This window comes from Stegastes partitus, unplaced genomic scaffold (genome assembly GCF_000690725.1).
Source record: "Stegastes partitus isolate 25-593 unplaced genomic scaffold, Stegastes_partitus-1.0.2 Scaffold217, whole genome shotgun sequence".
In the NCBI taxonomy this organism is placed as follows: domain Eukaryota; kingdom Metazoa; phylum Chordata; class Actinopteri; family Pomacentridae; genus Stegastes; species Stegastes partitus.
This window is the reverse complement of record NW_007577948.1, coordinates 586129-603809: the sequence shown is the minus strand read 5'-3', so window position 1 is coordinate 603809 and position 17681 is coordinate 586129. Positions and strand designations below refer to the sequence as shown.

The 17681-nt window shown below is 43.1% G+C and overlaps 1 protein-coding gene across 1 annotated transcript in view; it reads left to right on the top strand.

The window, feature by feature from the left end:
- The first annotated feature begins 836 nt into the window (after positions 1 to 836).
- LOC103356735 (coiled-coil domain-containing protein 85A) overlaps positions 837 to 17681 on the top strand; it is a 53526-nt gene continuing 36681 nt past the window's right edge. Inside the window, exons 1-2 of the mRNA XM_008280989.1 lie at positions 837 to 1064; positions 2496 to 3558. Coding sequence (XP_008279211.1) covers positions 837 to 1064; positions 2496 to 3558 — 1291 coding nt within the window. The remainder of the gene's footprint in view (positions 1065 to 2495; positions 3559 to 17681) is intronic.

Sequence of the window (17681 nt, the reverse complement as noted above, 5' to 3'; positions counted from 1 at the left end):
TATATTCAGTTCTCTGACTTTACAATAATAAAGTGCAATGTGTAAGTTTTTGCAAAGTGCAGTTTACTTCTGTAGTTTGAAGTAAGGTTTTCAATGAGGGACTAGTGATTGTAGAAATGGTATATTTACCCTCTAGACTCCATCAGTGCTTCATAAGAGGAGAGAAGAACCAGCATTAGATGAGTTAACTAGTCCTTAATGGGAGCAGTTGTCACCTTGAGCAGTGAGCTCAGATCCTCACATGTCCAGCAGAGGGCGCAACAGGACCAGGACGCGTGAGGAGAGAGAGCGGCTGATGGAGCGAGGGAAGACGGGAGTCAGTTCTCCTCACAGACGCACCTTCTCATCCTGACTCCCCTGCTATGCACCTGCAGCCTCTCCTTGCAGCGCTCCTCTTCCTCCGCCTACTCCTCCTCCTCCTTCCGCCGTCCTCCTCCCCGGCGGTCGGACGGCGGTAGTGCGCACTGAGGAGCGGTAGTGCGCAAAGCGGCCGGCATGCACCTGGAGAGAAACCGCCCCGCCAAGCCGGCCAAGGGCTCAGCCCGAGACGCAGCAGCAGCAGCAGCAGCATGCAGCCTGACGCTCTAACAGCAGGGATCTAGCAGCAGAGCACCGGGGGGGAGACGGAGCTGCAGCATGGGCGTGGGAGAGAGGCGCAACCCCAGCGACAGCGATGTAAATCCACGGACATAGGAAGGGTGGGTGGGGGGTAGCGTTTGGATCAGAGTTGTCCCGGGTGTATTTTGGGGTTTGGTTTGGTGTCTTGCTCTTACAAATTCACCAAACCCAGTACTTTTTTTCCCTCCTCCTGTAAAACATCCACTGGAGTTGAAAGGATGGAGAAAGGCGCCCAGCAGCAGCTGTCCAAAAGTGCAGAGAGTCCGGCGGAGGACATCTCCAAAATCCCTGACGAGGAGCTGCTGAAGTGGGGAAAAGAGGAGCTGGTGCGGCGGCTGCGGAGGGCAGAGGCGGAGAAGAGGGGCGTCATCGTGGAGCACGGAAATCTGATGCGGGAGGTGAACAGGAGGCTCCAGCAGCACCTGAACGAGATCCGGAGTTTGAAGGTGAGATGGGTGGGGGGGCCCCGGGGAGCCAGGTTTGGAGCAGGGCCCCTGGGGGCCGACAGCGGAGTGTGGGATATAATTAGAAAGCTGACTGTGATTTATGCATAATCTAGAGGAGAGAAAACCTTCTGAGATAGTCATTTAACAGACTGTGCTTTAAGGTCATAATGGTCACTGGACATCAGGAACAGACATTAATTAAACCTGTTGCATATAAACGGGTGAATGGATTTATAAATTAGTATCTTCATTGTATGTAAAAATAGATAAGTTATTCATCTTTTATGTGTAATACTATGGACTATATTGTGACCTAACATATCAAAATGATGGAGTTTCTCCCTCACACAAAGACATTTGCTGGTTCCATCAGACAGACCATAGAACACAATGCAGTTTAACACATTAGAGATCATTGGGCTGCAGTCCATGATCACCTCAGAGCTGGAAATATTACTCAAGTAATCAATTAACTGAAAATGAATTGGCCTTTTTTCCCCCCTCTCCATTAATTGGTTAACATTTTTATCCAGAAATTTGCTTGCCAACCCAGTACAAGGATTTGATTTGCTTTTTTTTTTTCTTTTTTGGCTTTTGGTTAGATATTTGAGGATGCCAACCTGAGCTCCAGGGCGCTGTGATGGATATTTAGATTTTTTGACATTTTGTACATTTAACGTCTAATCAATAAATGGAGAATAAATTAGCCAACTAACTGATAGTGACAGTACACATTAATTGTAGCTCCAGTTTCATTATTGGCTAATCTGATGGTTGTGCTCTTGATAAACTGTTTCATCCTTTTGCCTATAAATCAATGGACACTTATGAAATGCCCATCACTGTTTTTCTCTGATGAGTTGTTTTGTTGTAACCACGCCTGAAAGCATTGACTTTATGCTCATGTTACAATAAAAAAAAAAGAAATTTCAGAAGCTGGAAGTGTTTGCAATTTTTGCTTGACATGTAGAAAAATGAGGCTGCAAGGTGGCTCGGTGGTTAGCACCGTTGCCTCGTAGCTAGAAGATTCCCGGTTCGTGTCCCAGTTAGGATGCCCGGGATCTTTCTGCATGGAGTTTTGATGTGTAATTGGTGATTCTAAGTTGTCCGTGGGTCTGTAGGAATGTGAGTGTGCTTTGTTGTTTGTCTGTAAGTGTAGCCCTGCGATAGACTGGCGATCTGTCCAGGGTGTCTCCTGCCTTCACCCTGAGTCGGTTAGGACAGACTCCAGCCCCCACGTGACCCTAGTGAGGATTAAGTAGGGCATAGATAATGGATGGATGGATGTAACAAAAACATTTAATAGACTATAAAACTATTGGAATATGATAAAGAAGCACCTTCTCGTGGAACAGTTCTCATTCATCAAATGATCACATGGATGTGCATGTAATCCTTCCCTGTGCTGCTCTGTGTGTGTATGTAAACCAGGACGTGAACCAGAAACTACAGGAGGACAACCAGGAGCTGCGGGACCTGTGCTGCTTCCTGGATGACGACCGGCAGAAGGGGAAGCGGGTGTCGCGGGAGTGGCAGCGTCTGGGTCGCTACAGTGCCGGCCTGATGAGGAAGGAGGTGGCCATCTACCTGCAGAAGCTGAAGGAGCTGGAGCAGCGGCAGGTGGAGGTCATCCGGGAGAATCTGGAGCTCAAGGAGGTATGCCTCATGCTGGAGGACGAGAGGGCTGCGGCTGCAGGAGGAGGGGGAGGTGGTGTGGGTGGGCAGGGAGGCCCTGGCTGCAGGACCTCCATAGACAGTCAGAGTAGTCTGTCTCAGCTGGGTGGAGGCGCGCCTGCGCCTGGCCTGCTGCGGGACGTTGGCGATGGGAGCAGCACCTCCAGTGCAGGGAGCACAGACAGCCCTGATAACCCCCACCACAAACCCCCTCCCCTGGGCTCTAATGCCAGCCCTGGGTCTGGATCGAGATTCATCTCTTCAGAGCAGCCGAGAGACGTGTGTGAATCCACCGGCAGGAGGCACAGCTCCACCCCAGAGTATCACACCTTCCCCCAGTCCTGCCGCCCCCGCGGTGGCTCCCTCACCAACCTGGACCCCCGCGGCCTTCGAGGACACAGCCCCGAGAAACACAGCAAGTCTCCCACCAAGTTACCATGCGACTCCCACCCCAAACCCTGTAGCTCTGATCTACTAGCCCAGAAACAGCTACTGATGTCAGGGCAGGCATCACCAGGGAAGGGCTCTGCGAAGTCCAGCCCAGAACTGAGTCAGAGACACCGGCAGGTGAACACAGCAGGGGCAGGCTGTGGGAGTCCTGAGGCCAAGCAGGCAGTCATGGGAACCCCAGAGTATCTGAGGAAAGGCCGAGTGATTGTGGGCAGTCCAGAGTCCATACGGCATCACCATCACTATCAGCAAAGCCCTGGGCTGGAGCATGGCAAGGGGAGGTATAGCAGTGGCTCCCCTGGCAGGGACAGAGGTCAGAGGAGGGCAGCGGGAGAGGAGATGGCCCCCCACCACCAGAGTCTGTACAACGGTAGGCACATGGTAACGCTTATCTTGTATTTTGATTCATAACACATTTAACAAGCACTATAGCACGCTTGCAGAAAGTTACACCAAGAATGTTGGATGAAAAATATCTAAATGAGTTGGTGTCATTTCACTTTGCAACGATGGATATGAAGCCATAGAATGTTAGAAGTGAATTTATCTTGTGCATTATTTGGCAAGTGCAACTCAAGTGTTGATGAAGTCTCATCTCAAACTGATAAGATAAAACTTTATTGATCCCTTTGGTAGAGTACCTCAGGGACATTGTGTGATCGTCACATATCCAACACTCCTAGGACAAATAGAAGTACACTCCTTCTAGCTTCTAGTGCTTTTTAATGCTTTTCACAGTTGTCATCAGTGAAAGAAGTTTGCACAGTTCTTCCTATATAGGTGAAGATGTGTCCCAAAGACTGAATTACGAACTGGGTAAAATGGTCCTCTGACCCCGAAGGAGGTTCACAATTTATCTCATCTCTGCTTAATATGGCCATGTGATTAGTTGCAAATACATTAAGTCAATTGTACCACTGATGCACAATATTGACTAATATGAAATGGCTTCTGCCCTGGTGCTTTTTCAAAGGACAATTATTCCTGATGCCAAGCCTTTTTTGGCATTTAATAGTTCGACTGGCAATGTATAGCAGATATTCATAATTCAGATTCAGATGTCCACTATGTCATTTTTTTAAGGACAAACAACATCACTGTTGCCATTCTGTTGCTCCTTACATATATGTATATTTCAGCTGCAGTTATCTGCAATGTGAATAGTAGAAAACTGCATTATGACTGAATTATGACTAGTTGTAATTCCGGTTTCAGATATCTGCAGTTGAATCCTGGCTATCCATAATTCCAGTTCAAGATAACCAATTCTACATTGTAATTCAAAATATCTAGATTGTCCATTTTAGATATCTTAAATTAAGTAGTTACTTGTCAAAATGACGTTGTAGATATCACAGCCTGGAATTCAGACTAGTTAAAATATAATTACAGATCTTAAAACAGTTTTAACTAGGTGGATGATGTTGCAGATAACTGCAGTTATGACAGAAACTACAGCAAACAAAGTAGCTTGTTTTTCAAAAATTGAATATGGAGGTTTTGTTGGCTGTTTCACAACATTTTTTCAACAATCTTATCCACCACAGCCACCATCACTGCTCCTAACACTGTTCAGATTCATTGCTGGATCGATATCCAGTAGGAAGCCTTACATAGTCTTGTATCATCCCGTCCAGCTATTCAGACGAGTCACACTGACTTTTTGACATCTGCAACTATTGTTTGGACTGAACTGAATAACAGAGACCTCTCTCTTATCAGAATGATTGATGTATATCTAAAAGACAAATAAAACTTGTTAAAATTACATATACATGAGCGTGTATTTCCAGACAGTGAAACTCAGCCTTTAAATGTTAAAACGTTTTGCCATAATTTCTCCCCCAGACATAAAACCACCTGTTATCATGTACGTAAAGTTTAAAAGGTCACATGATGACATCTGAACTGTTTCCATGGAGGATGAGGAAAATCCTGATGAAGACCATGAGCGGTAGTTAAAGGCTCTGGAAAAAGCTAGTGAGTGGATGAAGAATTAAGATTATCTGACATGGTTCTGAAATCTCACAGTCCACTTTATAAACAGGATTTCTGTACGCAATAACACAGATGGGCGATTTGTGCTTATTTCTGTTGTGATCTTCACTTGATTCAAACTTCTTTGTGTGGAGCCACAGTACTGGATGACAAGGAAACACAAAGTTAAGTTCACCCACACAAAGTGTCAAGGATCCATCTAATCTTTAACCCACCTTAGGAACCAGCTACACACACACACACACACACACACACACACACACACGGAGAGCACATGTGTATCACTGGCTGTGGCCTCAGTCAGAGCGAGGGAGACTTACTCGTGTGTGTTTGTAAGCAGGGTAACATGGCTGATGTAACTCTCTCGGGTGCTTGGGTTACATAGGTACACTCGAGGTGCTGCCACACACACACGTACACTTCTTTGAGAAACAGACATGAAAGCAGGAAAGAGGAGGATGGAGACAGTATTCGCACGTGTATTGACGGGTGCGGGGGAGTTAACCATGTGTGCTCATACAGTACAGTGTGCATACAGGCCAGCCAAGCGTGTGTGGCAGAGCTGTGTTAGTCTCAGAGCTGTCTGTCCACTCTGTGTATGAGCTCACATCTGACAGCTGCTCAACTCTTCTGAAATGTTCACATCGATTTTTTTTCCTCCACATGCATACTAAAGACTTCTTTATTTTAGACAGCAAAGACCTCATGTTGTGCTTTGACTTAGCAGAGCTGAGGTGAAATACATTTGTTTGGCTTTTAAGCTCGATTTAATTTGGCTGCCATTAGATATTCCAAAGCCGGTCCCTTGTGGCACTTCAGCTATAGTTGTTTCTCTGTGTTTATGTGTTTGTGAGCGGTGACTCTTGTGAGTGTGAGGAGTGCATCCCGGGACACAGTGAAGGGTAAAACCCCTTTAACTCACTTCACCCTTCTGTTGAGCTGGGAAACAGAATTTAATTTTAGGTCAGTTTAGTGCTCCTGTGATCACACCGGAGATTGGTTTGAAAAAGGCTGTTAATATAGAAGCAGCACTCACTTGTGTTCCTGTGTACATGCAATGTCTTTTGTGTGTGACCATCGGTTGTACATATGTAATGTGTTTTATCGTGCTTAGAGAAACGATTACAATGCAGAACCCTGGAGCCCTGCATAAATTCAGTATGCACTCATACATTAGCTGCTGGCTGTACTGTTTGACTGTACATCCACATAACAGGAGGCTGCGGTGGGACAGTGGCCAAGAGAGCTCTGCATATCGCATCTTAAGAAAACACATGCTGAAAGACAAATCATATTCAAACAGAGATAACATCTTCATCAATTTGACAACGCACATATTGTAAATACTCATAACATAAGCAGACAAACCGCTTACAAATACAACACAACAAAAATGATATATTATTTTAATATGGTGATCATATTCTGATATTGTTGCAGATATCTGCTGTTAACCTAACCTTTGCCTTTAGCTTATTATTAGCCTGCCAATACAAATAACTTTACAAAGTACACACAGTTAATTGTGCAACACTGGACTTCCATTATGCTGCCTGGTTGTAGTTTTAATTGTAACTAGGACTGCCACTAAATACTATTTTTCTATCGGTTAACTATTTTAACAGTTAGTTGATTAATATAAACAGCTCTTTTTTTCCTAAGAAAGCAAAATGACACTTAAGTTTGCGTAATGGTGACAAACTGTACATTAATGTATAAGTCACCATGGAACAAAAGTGAAAATCAGTTTTCCATATTAAACTGTGAGTTAAACTGAAAATATCAACATAATAAAAGTGAATGCAAAAGAGGGCTTTTTATTTAGGTTTGTCGTGCAGCTCAAAAAAGAAACCAAGTTTCTTTTAAAAAAGGGAAAAAGTCCATCGTGTAGATTAAACAAAGTGCAAAGTGGATAGTTCAGAGCTAAAATAACTTCTTTCCCCCCTATTGTGTAATTGTTCTCTTTCTTTGGTGGGAGCTTCAATTCAGTTCAGGTATTCAGCTGTATTAACATATATGTGAGCACAGAGAGCAGGAGAGAAGCAAACTGATGTCAAGTGCCTCCTGTGTGTTTTCTCTTCAGGTGTTCCTGTTTGAGGTGTTGAGGTGTCTGCCATGAAAACTCTCCCCTAGCAGGCTTTAAAGAGAGCAAACTAGGGCGTTCTAATGTCAGATTTGTCCAAGATGAAACGGAAGGATTTGTTCTCGTGCAGTCTTTTATATGAGCGGAATAGACAGCGCACATAGGTGCGCTACGTTTTTCCTGAGAAGACCACATTTCTCAGTGTAAATACCGCAGTATACCGACGTTATAAAAGTGCTGTTTTCCATCAGTGGGGTGCTGCTGGTGGGACATAATTGTAGCGGCTTTCAGTGTGCAACAGTGTGTGTGAAACGTCTCTGTGTCCTGGGACTCGTTCCAATACATCCGTGATCGGACCAGAGACGTCCTGGTGAAAAACAAATCACCGCTTGTGTGTCCCATTCATCGGTCTCGGTGGTCACGATAACCCCGCCTCCATCCCCTGATGTACTCGGTTCTTAGCTCTGGCTCAGCAAAGAGTTGGTGCCTGAAAAACACCAGTTTTGAGAACCTGGAGCCGGTGCTTCGGCAGTGGAAACACAAAGAACTGATGCTAAGTCAGGCACCGGCTCTGAAACAGCACAGTATCAGTTTGGTGGAAAAGAGGTATGTGTAGCTTCTCTTAGTCACTCTGATCTCACTCCCGCGACGAATAAAACGGCTTGAAGTTGATGAAAAATTACTCCAGATTAGGGCTGCAATGTCTAAGACAGAACTGTGACAGATGTGCACCAACCTTTGTTGATGTGAAAACATATTCCGCCACCCTTTGATTTCCCCGACAGCGTCATGACGCGTTTTGGAGAGAAAAGCCGGGCAGGTGAAGTCTGGCATCAGGTACGGCTTCACTGAGCCAGGTTTCAGTGAAGCAAAGGGTCATAGAACGAGTAAAGTCCTTACTGGATCCATTCAGGACGAGAAGCAGCTCGTTCATTTAGTTGGGCAGGGAGCAGAGGTTCTCCAGGTGAATGGATGGGATTGGTGTTCAGAGGTCACGCTTACGGATTTTAATGAGCGCGTTGGCCCGCTTGCCCTGTCTGTGTCTTCTCCACATCCCGGACAGAGCTGCTGCTCCTCCAACTAAAATCTCAATAAAACTCTCTGGACTTGAGCAACAAGCAGGAAATCTGTCCGTAGAGGTGTCTCTGATGTTGAGCAGCTCCTGTCTGCTGTCAGTTAACGGACTCAGATGACCAAACACAGAGAAATTAAAGAAAAACAAACTAATTCCCAGGGAGTGCAGTGCCGAGGCTGCCATCTGCGGCGCCATGTTACTCATTCTACAAACTGTTCTCAGTGTCAACATCATTTGTGACTGAGAAACAGAAAGTGAATGTTCAGATTTGACTCTATGATTCTGAGAGCCCTAATATAAAATGAGATGTACTCCTTATTTAGAGCGACTTGTTCACTGTAGTTGATGTTAATCCAGCTGGTAGCAGCATTACCTGCCACTGCTAGAATGTATTTATGCTCTGGGTGTTGTTGATATAGTTCATTACTTGAGTATAAACTGCGTTGGCATGTGTAACTAGAGACCTGCAGCAGTGATAGCAGCTACAGTCTGCTGACACACAGCTCCCTGCCTGCAGTAACCCCACAGCTGCTAATTGTTGTTGTTTAACATGCCTAGCATTAGCATGGGTCTCATCAACCTGACTGCCACCGCTAGCAGAGCCAGACTGGCAGCAGCTTTTTTTCTTTCTTGGACTGCAGTGAGGTTAGCTTGTTTGACTTTGCTGTTGCAGGTTGTCAGCAAAAACACACATATAAGTATATCTCAGTCCACAAGAAGAACACCTAGTGGCGGGACTCGGTACTACAACAAGAGTCCAATACACTTTCTGAGAGCATGACACTGGTCCTCTGCAACACCAGTTAAAGCTGCAGTAGGCAGACATCTGAAAATGGTCAGAAAGTCTACAAAAATCTGGTTTCCTCTCACACCACTTCAATCACAAAATGCGGAAAGATATGTTTGAAATTTTTGCCCAGTGAAAAATACTGCCTACCGCAGCTTTAACACATTTTTAATTAACTCAACTATCAATGGCAATTAAACATTTAATGATTAACCCCCCTAGTTGGAATGAATCCTTCATCTAAGCAGATTTGGCTTAATAGCTAATTATCAAGATGAAAAACATCCCAGACATAGTAATTTTTCATTACTATTGGAGTTTTTTTTTTTTTTTTTCTAAACTGTGTACTATGAGTTAATGCAACTGATGTGGTGTGTATAATTTATTAATTCCTTAACACACAGTCAGGATTTAAGAGACATGGTGCTGCTTCTGACCTGTTATTATATGAGTATACTGTATAATGTCAAACTTTAATGTCTTTACCTTCAGTACTCTTTGATTTCGAACATATTCCACATATGGATTGTCCAAGGATGCTGTAAATAGAGATACAGCATGGGCACAGGTGATTGACTGGTTTTGTTTTACACGATGGTCAAAAAAAGAACTGCACAAAGCCTACAAAGGAATTATGTATTTGCGCCCCTGAAACTCCACCATTAGACTTCATTTTGGAGGTCACAGCTGAGTCTTTGCATCTACCGCTGCATCACTGACTGTATCTGTTTGTAATGCAGTTTGCTGAAACGTGAGCATGTAGGTGCTATACTGTGGTAGTCCAGCAGCAGTAATGATTTCTACTGTGCTGAGTGGAAGCGCTCTATATTACAGCTGAGGCCATGGGAAATAGCTTTGTACCTCAGGTGGACGCAGGATCCCTGACTCAGCTGTTACCAGGAAACAATAGAGGCTGGATGTACTGTACTGTAAGCTGAGATGCTGCATTATTTTTCGTACATCTTACTACCCTACAGTACCCAGCATATGCTTTCAGTAGAGATTCCAGTTTAGTAAATCCCAAGCTTTTCTTACTTTTTCTGCCTAAAAGTGATCAGTGGGATTGTCAGTGGGAACAAACTACTTTGTTCGACTGAGTTAAAAAATAGATCTGAAAATGAGTCAGATGCTGCTAATGTGGAGCACTGTTTGAATATAAATGGTTTCATTGAGAAGTTGGATGTCATATGCGGCTGATATTTGGCGACAGAGGACACAGTCAACATCTATTAGAACAATGGGTGGTAGGAACATAAAAGTTAATTTAGTTTAATAAGACGTGTCACTCACCATTATCAAGATTTAAAGACTGATTCCGACTCCGACATGACATTTTATGTCACAAATAAGGATAATGGCGCATTATCTGATTTAGCAATCTGACAGATAGGCTACGTTCAGACTGCAGGACTCGTTCGTTCAAATTTCCAATTAAATACGACTTGTATGTGACCTCCTGTGTGAACTTCATACGACCCAAAAGTGTCCCGCATGTGCAGAAGAGGACACAACGACGTCACACGCAGCGAGCGTGCTCGGTTTTTGCAGAAGTAAACATGGATAGTAACGGTGAAATGTATCTGCCACTTCTGCGGCCTCGCTACCACCGATTGTGGAAACAGAACTGTGACCACTATCCTAGACTGGCATCAGCAGCCAAGTACTGCCTGTGCGTTCCGGCCACTTCCACCCCGTCGTAGAGCTCCCCCCGGGGTGGAAGTGCCCCTCTCCGACCATGCCGAATATTCAGATGTTCATCATTAATTGGATCTGTGTTGTTCAGACTGTCATAAAAAGACCAGATAAAGGTTGCATAGGGGCAAAAAAAAAAATCGGATTTGGATCACTTTAGCCTGCTGTCTGAACGTAGCCTTACTTACCTTTGACATCAACCGACGAGCCCGTGCACAATCGCACCGGTCAATTAGGCATGAAATCCCCTGCATAGTGTACTAACAATACACTAGTTATTATAACAACTATAAACAATAAATATTAACAACAAATGACCCTTCCAGCATCAAGCCCTCCTTGAATCTCGACCTCCGTATTGACAAACCGACAGCCTTGCTATCTGACATAAAAGAAGGTTTTACATTTAGTGTCGGATTATCAAGTCACAACTGTACATTAAAAGTTATTTACTAACAGCATGTGATCGCAAAGCAACCTGTCAATCATGACGAGGCTCCTTTATTAATAAGGATGACTGTAGAGGAATATGTGCAATAGAAATAGGAGTTATGACGTTTGAGTGTCATGCGATCCGACAATGCTTTTTCTGTTCAATCACTTTTATTGCGGGCTAAGTCCCAAATCTTATCATTGTTTTCCAGGCTTTGTTTCAGGGTGATCTGTAGCTGCCGTTAACGGAGCCTCAGCCACTGTTAAAGTAGTTAATATCCTTATTTGTGGTGATGGCTCTGCTTCTTGTTTAGTTTTTGCAAGCTGTGTTTCTGTTCGAGAGACGTGTCTGTCGGAGCAGATTCTTGAAGTTGATATTAGTTTAGGAAGATGTTACAGTACTCCAGATAGCATCCTAGCACCGCAAAATAAGTTCCAGCTCTTGTTAACAAGTACGAATTAATTACTAGACCCTTTTCTGTTTTCTTACAGGCACACTAGGATTCTTTGTGGAATACTGTTGTGTTCATTACAACTGCATCAATATGTGCTGCCTCACCTTCCAAACACAGCTCTGCTAATTCACCGAAGCCGCTCGGCTCTGCAAATGTGCTCTCTGTCTTTCAGTGTAAACGATACGTCACAGTGATTGGCCGTTACTGTCAGTCAGTTAGAGCCGTGAGTGGGACATTACTTGGGACCACAGAGTGACTGCAGTGAGAGAGAGCCCACTGCAGCAGAGCCAAAGAAGCACACTTAAAACTATTTTGCAATATTGAGTCAATACAAAAACTCATTCAGTAATCAAAAAAATGCCACATACCAGCCTCAATAATTGGCTGGGCCGATAATCGTTGATACCTGCTTTAAAGATGCCAATACCATTACGGACAGAGGCATAAAATGAACAGAAAACATTACATTTGGTAACATTTCAGGACTGAACATTTTGACGTTCTCAAATTCTGTGTACAGATTTATGTCTTTGAATTGCTTTTTTGGTGATTTGTTGCCACCACCTGTTTCACTGTCAGAGATTTTTTATTTTTCTTTAACAGAAAAGTCCTATTATATGAGTGTTATTTTAGTAGTGATATATACCTTTAAATTCTCAACTTTGTATTGGAATATGGAAGAGTTAATATTTAGATTTTAACTCATGTGGAAAGGATTCATTAAATCTTTTAAATCTGTTATACAGTGAATATTGAAATGAAGCTTGATTTTAAATTACATCACAAGTTAACTGATCTGCCAGCAAAGTGGTAGTGATATATATTTTCCCTAAATCGCTGAGTCCTAGTTGTTGTTGTCCACCATCACCAGTACCTACAGCATGTACAGTACCTTCACTATCACCAAATGATGGACCTCTGGCCGTATCCGGACCGAGTGATGGTTCTGTCCGGACCTGTGACCATTCTCTGATAAATTCACAAGAATAGGTTTTCATGGAGCATTTTTTCCAGCGGTCACGGCTATAGACAGCGGGCGCTACTCCGGTTAATATGGGAATAGCTCCACTCAGTTGAGCCAATCAAATCATTTGGTTACCGGCCAGCACACCACCACTGCCGCTGCCACTTTGCGCTTGCCTATACAGCAGAGCAGAGAGGAAGAGACCGTGATGACAGCATGGCTTGCTCCAAAAGAAGGAAAGTTAATGAGGAAAACCGCTGCTTTGAAGATGAGTGGACGGAGAAATGTATGTTCATTCTTCTGTCAGGCAGTTCACAACCAGTGTGCCTCATATGCTCTGACAACGTGGCGTTAATTAAAAGTAGCAACATGAACTGCCACTATGAAACAAAGCACAGCTCTTTTGAGCAAAGTCATCCCCTGAAGTCCGAGCTGAGGGCAAAATAACCAAGCTGCAAGCCCTGTATGACAGGTCTATCTGACTCATCACCACATTTACAGCCCAGCAACGTGCAGACAAAACCTTTTATTTGTTTGTTTTCTGAGAACGTTGACTTTTTTACTTGAAGTGGAGGCCTTCAGTTCTTTAGGCTGGGACCGCTTTAATTTAAGAAATAAAAGGGTTATTCAGCTCTGTTTGCACTTTTTAAAATTAATTTTATTCTGAGGTTTTGTTTTCCGTAATCTGAAATAAAGGCCTCTATTTTTTTTTATTTTTTTTTGCCTGGGACTACTTATATATATGGTAAATGAGCTAACTGTGCACTCAGTTAAACATATCCTGCACTGAAAATTGACAATAAGTTATTGTTGAAACCATGAAAATGTGGCCATAGGGGAAGGCTATAAGACACAAACTGGACTTTGGTTCAGATCTTTTAATAACTGGACCTCAGTGACTTTTAATTGAATACCCCTGATCTAGAGTATCAAAGCAAAACAAGAACCAGCACATTTTCTGAATTTTAGCATTCGTTAGTTATGTGTTCTTGTGACATCACTAGTATCATGCATCTCTACATGTTTCTAACGTAGCACGTTGCGCATGCTGCAAACAAATCTGGCTTAGTGCTTTAAAGACTCAGGCAGTTGATTGACTGGTGGATTAACAGAGAATTACTGAACAACAACTGTTTAGCATGTAGAGTAACGTAAATGTCAGGGTTTAACAGGCTGAGAACATATGATGGACTTTTTCCCATCGCATAAATGACACAGTAAAACGATTAGTGAATAATAGAATGCAAAGATTAAGAAAAAATAAACACTCCTGCTTTTGCTTCTTAAACAGTTCTTTAATCACTCATTGCTCTCTGCAACTCGTTGTTTCAGCCAATTGGCATCAACGCCCTATTACACTTGGACTTGCTCTATGGCGCTTATCCAGATTGTTTTCTCCTGACTGGGTCCTTGCTTGCTCTCAGATGTACGTTGCGTTAGATAAACGCGTCTGCGAAATGAAATTGTGGAATTGTAGAATTCTCATTTTTATTCTCAGTGTTTGTACAACCAGTGACTTCCCACTGCTCTTCCACGAACCCAGCCTCATCTTGTGACTCAGCTTCATCCATCTCCCCCGCCTCTCTTTCATTCTACTTTCATTTCCTTGCTGCTAACATCTGTCGGCCTGCACCTCTGAACCATACCAGCAGCATGTAATACCAATTCTTAAAAGACCTCTTGTTGGGGCCCTGCACGCAGTCAGTGTAAATCTTCATTAAGCGGTCTCCATCAAGGACCAGCACCTTTACAAATTGAGGTCATTAACTTCAATGGTCTCTCTGCACTGCAGCCTTGGTGCACTAAATAATTGAATAGGCGCTGTGTGATTTTCCCCATTTATAGAAGTGCTGCTAGTATCAATACATGCTGCTTCCAGAGCTAATGTGACCCTCAGCTGCCTGCTCGTGCTTTAAGTGAGGTGTGTCTGTTTTGGAGACACGTGCAGCCTAAAAAAATTTAATATACACAAGAGATGTGCATTTTTTGATACAGAATGGCATAATGTCATGTTAAAAGTAATTAAATCTAAAACGCACACAAGTGTTGTACTGCACTATAAAGGTACTTGTTCGTAATTTGATATCTATTTTCTTCAATATATCATTAATTTCTTCAAGATTTTATACTATAAAGATAAGAGGAGATGATAAGGTTTAATGCACTCATAAATAATTACAGTCACAAGAAGTCAGAATCTGAGGCTGCTCTGCAAAGTTGTGCTACTTAGCTTTTGGCACCACAAGTTTATTTGACATTATTTGGCAAACTAAGAGCACAACTAACCCATAGTCAGCTGGCTAGGCAACTACTGGTTACTACCTTCCTTTGATGTCCTTGTCCGTTTAAGTTATACGCCAAGAGGAAGTAATTAAACATTTGCTTTTAGAGGACACACAACATTTTCAAAGAAACTTTGGCTTATTCTTAGATTGATAACAACACTTCATCTTTTCACATGTCATACTAAGCTAATACCAAAATCTGTCTACCTGGTACCATCTACCAAAACTTTCATATTGTCCCTACTATGTTTGTGTTGACTTGAACAAACAAGAGTTTCTCCAATGATTTTGTGTTAAGTTTTTATTCTTGGAAATAACGGAAATGATTGCATTCTTCTCGTCTTGGTAAGTGCTCACGTCTTTTAACCTTATATGTCTAAAGTCTCTGATAGGGGTGCAGTAAATAATTGATGTTGCCGAAAAATTCGATGACCAAATTAGCTACCAATTAGGGTAATGATTAGCTGATGACTTTTGCACTTAAGCAGAATGTTGTGACAGGAAGTCATCACCTTACTGGAGAGAAGTGTGTCTCTACCTAATGTGAGTCACTGCCTGGTGTGATTATAAAACAGCGTGAACACCTTCCCATAGTCTAGGGACATGCTGCAAGTGGACCACATTCATTGCTGATCTCAGCACTGGAGAACTGAATGAAAACTGGATGAACCAAAAAACATAACTACAATGTCTGCCAGTTCCTAGTCATTGGGGAAAACTATAGTTACAGTAGAGTTGGAAACAGTTGATGACTGAAAGGCTCACCAACATTCAACAGATAGTAGCCAGTGAGCACCTTGCCCTCAGTAAGTTACTATAGAAATGATTAGCTTCTACCTTAATACTGTCACCAATCTATGGCTGGCCCACACTGGCCCTGGGTTAGAAAGGACAGTTAGCCACAGTGGTGCACTGATCATTGCACTGTCAACAATTCCTTTACATTATTACCAGCTCTCTCTGTATGCCTGTCGTTCTGGTGGGCATGAGAGCGTGCTGCTTGTGGTCCAGGTCTCCAGCATCATATAATAAATCTGGGTATTGGATATTTCAGTGTCATAGCAATTGACTTAAATCACACAAACAAACAAAAAAATCCACAAAGGCTATATTACAAAAGCACACAATGAGTACCAAACTGTCTTTGTTGTTAGTCAGCACATCACTAAAACAACCTCAGGCTAAATTTAAAAGCTGAATATGAACGTTTTTGTCATTCTGCCATTTAGAATCTGAATAGTCAAATATCCATCCATGGTCTATACACCACTTACAACATGCAAGCTCCACACAGAAATACCCAATGCTGAGGTTTTCCAGATCTTGTACCTGTGAGGCAACAGGGCTAACCACTGCCCCACCATGCTGCCCATAGTTGATTATTTATTCTAATAATCAACAGATTTTTCAACTATTAAAATGGTCAGTTAGTTAGCGCTCTAGTCTCCAAGGTTAAGGCCAGATATCACTTTGACAATAACAGGGTTACTTTCTCAGACTTTATATATATAAGACATTATATAGCTGTTTTCATTGGTACAGTGGTGCACCTCATGACTAGTAAACTTGCATGCATTAATTTTCAGTGGTCCCTTAAAAGAAGCATACTTTTTGGTTGCATTTATTTTACTGTGGAGAACTGGTTTGAGAAATACTCTTGTGATGTCTTCTTTTTGTGGTGGAGCTGTTCTGTTAAGGCCAGCTGGTGTGGCTGCCGGCCCAGAGTGGATATGTGCTGAATCAGATGGGAAGAATTAGTGTGCAAAACTCATTAGGCTCTGTACATAGCCAGAGCCCAAAGCAGGCCCCTGTACAAATGACTGCTGGTTTGGGATAAAGTCTTTGTTCTTGCAGAGGAGGAGAACAGAAGATTCTCCTCGCTTCATTAGGAGTCCAACATCTCTCTCGATTGAAGCATGCACATACACACACAAACACTTGCACATTGCATGAGCAAGCCTAAACACGTGCACGCAGACATACGCACAGAAATACACGTAAATACATGAAAACATTTCCATACACATGTAGCCACATGCAGGCTAATGTACACACACTTCTACACTGGTGTGCTAATCAGCCGTATGCAGACACACCTACACTCAAATGTGGATTCCTTGGGGGATGCGATGGGATGTCGAGGTGATGTATCGATGTCCAGGGTGCTCATTAGATGGCTGAGGATGTGTTGCGACTCCCTACTCTCTGCTCCTCCTGAGCCATCGTGTTCAGGCTGAGAAATGACTCGACTGATATCAGTGCAGGATGAGACACACCTGTGAGGAGTTGTTTATCGACTGGTAAACATTAATTTCCAGATACATTTACAGGCTGGGGTCTGGTAAGATTTCGTAAAGGGACTGAGTGATATCATGCGAGCCTTGCCAGCATACTATAGCTGACAGACAACACCTGGTGCGCTGCAAAAACATTCTGGGTGGGACATGCTATTATCCTGTATTTATCTGAGGCTGTAGGCATTGTGTTTTCAGGTTGTCCATTCGTCCATCCTTTTCTTGTAAAAGCAATATCCCCTAAATACCTGAAACAGGGCTCCAGACGAGCTTTTCTGCTGGTAGTAGTGGTGATAAAAACTTTCTCTGTCAGTTACACCAGCACATGTCACATCGCTAGCATCCCTCCCAACCATAGACTGTATAAAAGATGGACGTAGCAACCGGCCCTGAAAAATGAAGCCAACCCGGAAGTGTCAAAAACCTCC